Source organism: Corythoichthys intestinalis, chromosome 11, assembly GCF_030265065.1.
Source record: "Corythoichthys intestinalis isolate RoL2023-P3 chromosome 11, ASM3026506v1, whole genome shotgun sequence".
NCBI classification, from domain to species: domain Eukaryota; kingdom Metazoa; phylum Chordata; class Actinopteri; order Syngnathiformes; family Syngnathidae; genus Corythoichthys; species Corythoichthys intestinalis.
In genome coordinates this window covers 17,459,530-17,468,423 of record NC_080405.1, presented here as the reverse complement: position 1 = coordinate 17,468,423, position 8,894 = coordinate 17,459,530, and the positions used below count along the sequence as shown (strand labels likewise).

Below are 8,894 nucleotides of genomic sequence, written 5' to 3'. Positions count from 1 at the left end.
GCATACAGGCAGACAAAGTTTGATTAAAGTTAAAAGCCGAGAATGATTTCCTGCTTTTGCTGCTGTTTATTTACTTCGATACTACATTACTTCATTTACATTCGGTGCAATCAAAAAAATGTAATCTTGAGCAAATCGTGTTTTCTGCTATCTTTCACCCAAGCGACAGTGGTATTTATAGCTGGTGGCAGAGCAGTTGCCAATGGAAAAGAACATTACCTGTTTACGACGAGCAGGTGTGATGAGTGATTACACAGTGCTGCACTGTGAGACAAGAAAAAGTGTTTCTAGCCGTGCGGATTAAAAAAAAAAAACCTTTCCATCTCACAACATGTGTGAATGTAGTCATCTGGCACAAATCAATATTACCACCATAAGAGTAAAGTGCACTATCAGGCTGAGAACTTGCCAGTGGTTTGACTAACATATTTCACACAGCGCAAATAGTTATATCCATTACTCAATGAGATGATTTTTAATGTTGTTTAATGAACTCACCTCAGACGTGAACCACTGCTCACATAACATATATATTCTATATATAAGCTCGCATAACAGTATACTTTCTTTAGCATGTTTTCCCAGTGTTCCAGTCTCCAGAATCATCGCTTTATACTCAGTCCAATTATTATTATAAGCACTGGACTAAACCATACTCAATTAATATTCCTAAGAGATATCTGTGATTGAGTTAAATGTCATCATGGTATTTTAATATTGTAGCTATAGGTTGCTGTTGAGTGAACAGGGCAGTAGTTCTCAGGACAAAGTGGTTGATACAAATCTTGAATTGCTTGTGAGCCTAATATTGTAATAAGGGAAACAATGTGAGCTGTATGGTTTAAGAACCTAAATCATTTTTTGAAATAATTTGTCATTTATTTCTGCAAGCCAGATGGGTCCACACATCTCTGGTGAGGAGCTAAAATTAATAAACCAGCTGCTGGGTTAAAAGTAACTCAATTACCATCAACTTTTAGCTGCACAGTAGGCCCTGAGCCCCTCTTTTTACTCAGCATTCATAGCACGATCGCTTTAATATCACCTGCAGGGACATTACCACACACCTGGAAACATTTACGTTCATAAAAAAAAAAACTTCTTAACTTTGCAGGTGCTTGCTCTGTATTTGCAATCTTTATTTGAATATATGTACTGTATAGACATTTGTGTATATACACTTATTTACATGGGCTTCCATGGAATTACAATGACACAGTGACTTTTAACGTCTTAACAATACAAAATGTCAATTTATAATGATAAATAAATGCATGCTTGAGCACTCACTGTCCACAGCACTGGAAAATTAGGTACAAACGTTATCTGTATTGAAAGTCGAACGTTTCCTTTGACAATAACAAATGAAAGGTGCATGGTCGACACATTTGAGTGGGCTTGTTTTGTTAAAATCAATCATTGTAATGCAGAAAAAAAGGGATAGTAAGTCTGCAGATTAATATCGGTCTAATTCAGCATTATTTAATTTGTTGTTTTGTTGTAGCTTAAATAGCTATTGAAAGTGTTTGGGAATTCAACATAACAGGATTTCAATTTTATGTTGAATAAAAGGTGTTTTGAACAGTGAGGGAAATCAGCACCACAATGAATTTGGATGTGGACAGCTGGCATTGATGTTATTTATCAATTTAACCAATGCAAGCATTATAAACTCTGCATCTTTTTTTTTTTTTTTTTTTAAAGCATATTAAATTGCCGATTGAACATAATTTTGTGCTAGTGTTCAGGTTAGAGTGCCAAAGTATGAAACTACATATGATAAAATACAAACTTCAACAATGCAACATTAGGGATCTAATTTTTTGTTGTTGTTTTAATTGTTTTAAATATAATTTCCTGCAGGGCATCAAATGCTCCTGTCCACCTGTGCTGAGTTTTATTGTGGGAGCATTTTTATTACTGATAAAAACTTATACAGTGAGTGCTAATATGAACCTCAAGGTGCAATATTGTCACTTTATGGCAGCGTTATGTACATATGTTGTCAACAAGATGATACATCCATTCCAAATTCTGATGACTATTTTTACACTTAAAATATAAATTACTGCACAACACTGCAGGCAGTGTGTAATCTAAAGTTGTCATTGATGCACTGCACCAACCCTACACTCTGATATGAATTGTTCAATTATTATCTTTCTGCCCATATAAATCAGAACTGAGCATTTTTCTCTAAAATCTTAAAGATTTTCCAGGTGTACCTAATGTATTGGCCAGTGAGTGTCTACAGATGAAATGCCATGTTTTTTTTTAACCTGCCATACAGGTGCAGCATATTATGTATAGACTTCCACATCATAAGTTGCATCAATAAGAGCTCCCCATAAACCGGAGCATGGCCAAAGTTTTGTTTATGATTGAAAAGATGTTACCCCGTCTGGGCGGATCTTTGATGGCACTGATGTGGATCTTGAGATGCCGAAAGACCGCGTCGTCAAACACAGGGTTGTCTGCCATCACGGCTTCAGCCAGTCTGTACGGGGTGCCGAACTCCACCATGAGGTCTTTAACCACCGGCGTGACGACCTGGTCCATGCTGGACAGGTTCCGGATGTCTCTGATGTTGCGGGGGGTGATCTCCTCCAAGGCCCGGTAAAGGAGCCGTTCGATGACGAGGACGAGAGCGTCAATGCGCACGCCTCTCTTACGCTTACTCCGCAGCCTCTTGCCCAGCTGTGTGATCAAAGTGTAGACAAGCAGGCGGGTCAGCTTCTCCTGCAGCGCGGGAATGTTTTCAGACTCCAGCTCTGACAACATCTCATCAGTGTTGGTGCCCTCATCATCCGTGGTGTGAGTGCGCAACTCCTGCGTGGTGCGGGTGCGTATATCTGCTGATCTGCTAGATTGCAATTCCGGTGTAGTGCCAAGGCGTAAATCCGGCGTCATGGTGGGATTGTCTGCTGTGCGGCTGCGGATCTCTGGTGTGGTGGTGCGCAGCGTCGATGCAGAAGCCTCCGAGGACTGCTCCAAATCTAGCTTGGGGACCACCTGCTCCTCCACGGGGAGTTCCTCACTGGTGCCTATCTGCGGGCTCATTGCCTTCTCCACCAGTTGATTTATGTCCGTGAGAGCACCAGACACTTCGTCCGCATAGGTTTCCTCGTTGGCAGGCTCTACGTCCAGCCAGAGGAAGAGCTGCTGCAGGAACCTCCACACAGCGTCCTCCGTCATGGCGTACAGTACCTCTGGGGAGAAGATCTGCCCATCCCAATGGATCTTACCTAGGATTTCAAAAGGGTGGAAAATGAATATTTAATTTATATGGGAATTTCGCATCAGTGATCCAAAATATATTTTATCCATCCATCCAAAATGTATTTTAGTCAGCCACAATCATACACCAATAATACAATGCATGATGTAGGTGACATTGAATGAGTGACTGACTTTTACACTCATGAAGAAACCGAGTGAATTTCTTTAACGGTCGATATAATACCATAACGTTTCCACAAATTTATCCAATGTCAAACAGTCGTTTAACCTTTAAATAGCAACACTCAAGCGTCAGGCAATTTGACAAGTGAAAACTGGCGTTGATAGGGGTTTTGCCATGACATCTTTGGTAAGGGAAATGCAAGCAATTTATGCTAACAAAAAAAAAGTACCTCCCCATCTTAGCCATTGCATAGGAAACATTTGGCAGTAATGGCCAAAGTGTCTTCAAAACTTAAAATGATACTTTTTTGTCCAAGTGACATTTTACATAATGTGCCATGAGGTTTTTTCAAAGATATAAATCGTGTGCTTTTGCACAGTAAATGATGAGAAAAGTAGTAAGGTTTTATGTAAAATAGGGCTGTCAAAACTATCGCGTTAACGCGCGGTAATTAATCACGTTAAAATATTTGACGCAATTAACGCACATGTCCCGCTCAGACAGTATTCTGCCTTTTGGTAAGTTTTACAGCAAGGCTTTTTGTGTTGTGTAACAGCGAACTCTTGTGGTCGCTTTGCGACATGGTTTATTGTTTTCTTGCCAGTTCAATATGGCTGCACGACGTCTCGGGCTGATGCCTACCTTGTAATGTTGTGCTTATACAATCCTTGGACAAGATTTGTCCGTAAGTATGGTTGTTGTAAATAATGTACATATTATTTTAGTAAGCGAAATGTTATATTTTTTGTATGAGACGCTTTTTGTTTATGTTTAGTGAACCTGTATAGTGTGCTAAGCTAACGTTGTTGCGAATGCAATGCTCGTGTACTTTTTTTTGTAGTTTTACGACGGTCTAAAGAGGACAATGGTTTGAGGCCATTTTATTAATAAATCAGATGAAAAAGGAAGAAGTCTGATTATTATGGCGTCGTTCACTAGCTGTCTAGCTTTGGAAAAAGTACACGCTTCGGAGTGAGGCCAGCATAGACAGATTTAAATGACAGTAGAGTGAAATGCCCACTACAGTCCTTATGTACCGTATGTTGAATGTATATATCCATCTTGTGTCTTATCTTTCCATTCCAACAATTTCTTTTACAGAATATATATATAATTTACAGAAAAATATGACATATTTTATAGATGGTTTGAATTGCGATTAATTACGATTAATTCATTTTTAAGCTGTAATCAACTCGATTAAAAATTTTAATCGTTTGACAGCCCTAAAATAAACATCAAACAACATAAACAAAATGATTTGTCTGAAGCTGACACCAATAGCAAATGGATAGCTCCCTTGCCCATGTGAGAGGACATTTGGGTACCTTAATTCCGCCAATTGGTTTTCACTTTACTCAGGTTGGTGACGCATCTGTAATTCATTCGTACATCAAATTTGGACTGGTAACAGAGTAAAATTCTCAACAAATAGTGAAGCCCCGTGACTTGAAAAGCACTTAAAGTTAAAGGCTCATGCTTTGAAATGCGCTCAAGTTAAGGCATTTCTAACTTCAAGGCATGGATGGCTGATGATTACAAAAAACCTGAAATCTGCAGTTTTGAAATTCCTGGTTTACAGTGAAACACATGCATTCAGCATGTTTTTTTTCCTGACTGCCATTTTTTTAATGTTGTACTTGGTTTTGCCCAGGCCCAAGTGATGTCATCTTAGATATTTCGGTGTCAAGGAGCAAAGGAGTGGTTTCATTTCACTTTTATGTATAACATTTTAATTGAATATGGCGGAAAACACACAGAAGACTGAAAAAGCAGTTTCTGCTGTTGCACTCCTCTCTAAAAGAAACTGCTGTATTTTAAGCCAAAACACTTCATGGTGCATTAAACCTCCGAACAATTTTTAATTTGTCGGTTTTGCCCTGGAAATCCCCGTTTACAGACGTCGCGCAACCGCTTTTGTTTCAACCCAGCCATAAAACGAAGGTAATTAAGTATATTTATTATTCAAAATGTCTGTGATTTTCTCGCTTCGAAACATTAATTGATGTCTAATAGTTCATTTAAGGAAGAAAAAACGACTTTAAAAAATTATTCACGTGCATATTTTAAACTTTTAAACAAATTATGTCACAATTTAAAAAATGGTGTCTGTAAAAAAGTCATGGATATCTACCTCATAACTATCGCTTAACTGTAATTTTTTTCTTACTGTCGCATTTTCTCCAATATGTTAGATGATAAATAATCGATCCAAACAAACAAATAAAAAAATTTTAAAAACGTTTAAAAGGGTAAATATATGAAAAACAACATCTTGAACACTCCTTGTTGTCTGCGATTTCTGCATCGCAACCCTTGTTATATTACCATGTTTCACTCATGAAATCCCCCCAAAATCCGGCTGTGGCCATTCACAGCTGTGTCTTGACACTCGGTGATACATGTGACATGGAGTTTTTGGATCGAAACAAGGTAAGTATGCGATAATATCTCGTTAAAGTCATGGCGTCTGTAATTCTTCTCTTGCGTGCTCGCACCTCCAGATAGGGTTTTGCTGTTTAAAAAACATTTTTTTTTAAATGCCCTCCTGTTCAAAATTTTTCTTCTCCCAGAAAATTGAGATTTTAAGCTTTCCAATGATGTATCACACATGCATATCGGACTAATTTGAAAGTTGGCCAAATTGGGGGTCTGAGAGCAGAACTTCAAGTCACCTGAGTGTTTTCCGCCATATACATTTCCTTAGTTTCCAATATGTAAGCATAGGAAGATTTACACGTTTAGCATGTTACATATGCGTATGATATTAAAGGAGTTCAATTGGAATATAACCTTTTGAATTCATTCTGATATTGGATAACATTTTTAATTCATTGACATGGACGACGGACGTCCAATTGATATCAACTTGGAGGGGCAGGACCATTACTCTACCGCATTTCAATGCATGGCAATTTTTTAGCTAAGTATGTTTTTTGGCATAGCCACTTGATGAGACCTCGGCACAAAAAAAATTGGTTGTATCTTTTCAAATTAGAGAATATGGAAGGTTCCCTACACGAACTGATCTTTTCTTTTTGTGGCAGACAGGCTACACTGCATCCCCGTTTATTCACAAAAGATCAATGTAAATTCCCATGACTATACCGGCAAAATTCCTTTAGTGTGCAATCCAAAGCTTACCCCGTCGGCCCCAGAGGACCGTGTCCATTAGAGGTGTCTGCGGACGGCCTGACGGCACCTCGTACACGTCACTCTGACAGGACATGACGTAGGCGTACAATTGGGACGTGAGTTCCTCTGAGAAGCTGCCAATTTTTTCGTCGATGTACCGCTTGACTTTCCCGGCTCGGTCCGGAATATCCATCTGGTTGAACTCCGTGTACAATTTGTCCACGCTCTCCTGGATGTTCTCGAAGTCGAAGGTCGGGTGTTGGGATTGGCGAACACACAGCGTGCTGGTTCGGTAGGCAGGCCTTGAATCCGGCACCTTAGTCCCCTCGCTGGTTGCGCCCGATGGGCTGCCACCGTCTTCGGTGCGGGATCGGCGGTCCGGCGTGAGAGACACCAAGCAGGCATCCCGGTTCTTGAAGGCGCTCTTTAGCGATCCGAGCATGCGCGCAAATTGCATGCGAGCGAAGCTGAAGAAGCGAGAGCGCCGCGTTCTCTTGCTCCCCACCCCGCTTTGCCTGTCGACGGACTTGAAGAAGTTCTTGACTTTCTTCAAGATCAACTTCCAATTGAGGTTGAAGCGCGTGATGCGGGCCTCTCCGCGCACACCCGCGTCCCCTGAGCCGCCGTACGAGTCCTGGGTGATGGTCTTGGTGATATCTACCGCCGCTAATTGAGCGTCCTCCAACGTGACCGGGTCTATCACTTCGGAACCCCTGGACTCCTTGGGGCTCGACCACTTGAGAAGGATCCGGCGAACGGAGTCGGTCATCTCGTTTACCTTCATGTCGGAGCTGCCGCACAGCAACTGACGCGGGGTTCGAGCCCTCGAGAAGACGTGTCTGAAGTACTCCAAGGCCTTGCGGAAAATAGAGGCCAGGTTGGCCACGCTCGACATGGTGCCTCTGATGAGGAGAGTGGGCTCCGATGGCCACTCGGTGGTGCTCTTGGCCACCGACAAGGCTGAGTTCACCCGGTGCTTGACCTCGGACTCCATGAGGGAAGTGAGCTCCATGACGCCCTCGCATTTCTGCGGCGGGCTGTCCAGGGCTGCCGAGAAGGTCTCCGTGATGCACTCGCTTAGTCTCGGGCTGCACCGATCGATCGCCATGTTCACCTGCGCCTGGGACGCGTGTCCTCGCAGGTGCTCGATGAACACCGGCTGGAGGTGCTTTACCACGTCAGACGTGATCTTTTGGATCACTTCGGTGATGGTGTCCACCAGGATGGCCTTGGTCTCGGAGTCTGGCGTGCCTGCTACCAGCAGGGCTCTTTGGGTGGCGGAGATCTGGCTGACGCGCGCTTTCACCGCTTCTACGATTGCTTCCGGTTTGATGAGGTCCTCCATTGCTGGCCCCCTACATCCGTCCGAACAAAAAAGAAAAAGGGGTGGGGGAGGCGGTTCCGATTCGGGTTGAAGTCATCCGCACATAGAAGCCATCTGCGTAAACACAGAATTAACACAGACCCGGACCTAAGGCACTTCTATTAGACACGTCCTCTCCACCTGGCCAAACATGATCTTTCATCTCCTTTTAGACAAAGCTCCGGGCAGCGTAGCGCCAAAAAGGTGACGTCACTAGCGAGTGGATGACGCGATCCCGCGGAACTCTTCTCGATGACGTCAACTGGGTCGACGTAAGCGTGAGATGCGGCTTCCCGAGAGGGGAAAATAACGCGGCTTCCCGAGCCTTGTACTTGCAGCGCTTGACGTCAGGTTACCGTTTTTCATTTTCACTGCAATAAGTAACGTCAAAAACTATTTTAAAAAGTGAAACTGATGGAAAAATTGATACGTACAAAATGTTATAGATTTTGATTGAACCTAAAAATTTTCTACATGCAGCAGACGTTCTTCAAACTTTTTTGACCCCCCCACCCCCCGCCTTCCCAAAATAATTTTCCAAGTAAATTTCATTCCTAAAAAGTGAAATATTATTATAAACCACACCAAAGTATGTACCACATAAACACTGACCTTACATATATAAAAATAAACTAAATGAAAATTGTTTCTAAATACAAATTTGAAAACGAACAGTTCTCAAAGATTGACTGCACATCCCCGTTTGCAAAGGCGTAGGTTTGGTCTCAACATTGGTAGGGACGATATCAAGGGCGTAGGTTTGTTCTCAATATTGGTAGGGACCATATAACAGCATAACCTGCATGTACACTTTTTGCTGTGGACAGATTGGGGGAACGGAGGTCAGGGCAATGATTTTCAAGAATATAAACCTAATTAATTTTGTATGAGCAATACAAAAAAAAACTATTAACCGTTACTTTCATGTGTATTAGTTCAGGTTTTTTTCAAAAACTACTAAAGAAACATTTTGAAAACCTCCAGAATAAAGGC

At 41.8% G+C, this 8,894-nt stretch overlaps 1 protein-coding gene across 1 annotated transcript; it reads right to left on the bottom strand.

Moving 5' to 3' along the window:
• Positions 1 to 1,040: 1,040 nt before the first annotated feature.
• Positions 1,041 to 7,968, bottom strand: LOC130924284 (uncharacterized). The gene is made up of 2 exons (XM_057850731.1): positions 6,548 to 7,968; positions 1,041 to 3,245 (listed from the first exon to the last, which is right to left on the bottom strand). Exons 1-2 carry the CDS (start codon positions 7,881 to 7,883, stop codon positions 2,332 to 2,334), a joined length of 2,250 nt encoding a protein of 749 aa, XP_057706714.1. The 5' UTR covers positions 7,884 to 7,968; the 3' UTR covers positions 1,041 to 2,331.
• Positions 7,969 to 8,894: the final 926 nt, after the last annotated feature.

Coding starts and splice junctions, on each gene's coding strand:
- LOC130924284 (XM_057850731.1), bottom strand. CDS start 7,883: ATGGAGGACCTCATCAAACCGGAAGCAATCGTAGAAGCGGTGAAAGCG. Junction 3,246..6,547: donor GGTCCTCTGGGGCCGACGGG/GTAAGCTTTGGA, acceptor TTGAAATCCTAG/GTAAGATCCATTGGGATGGG.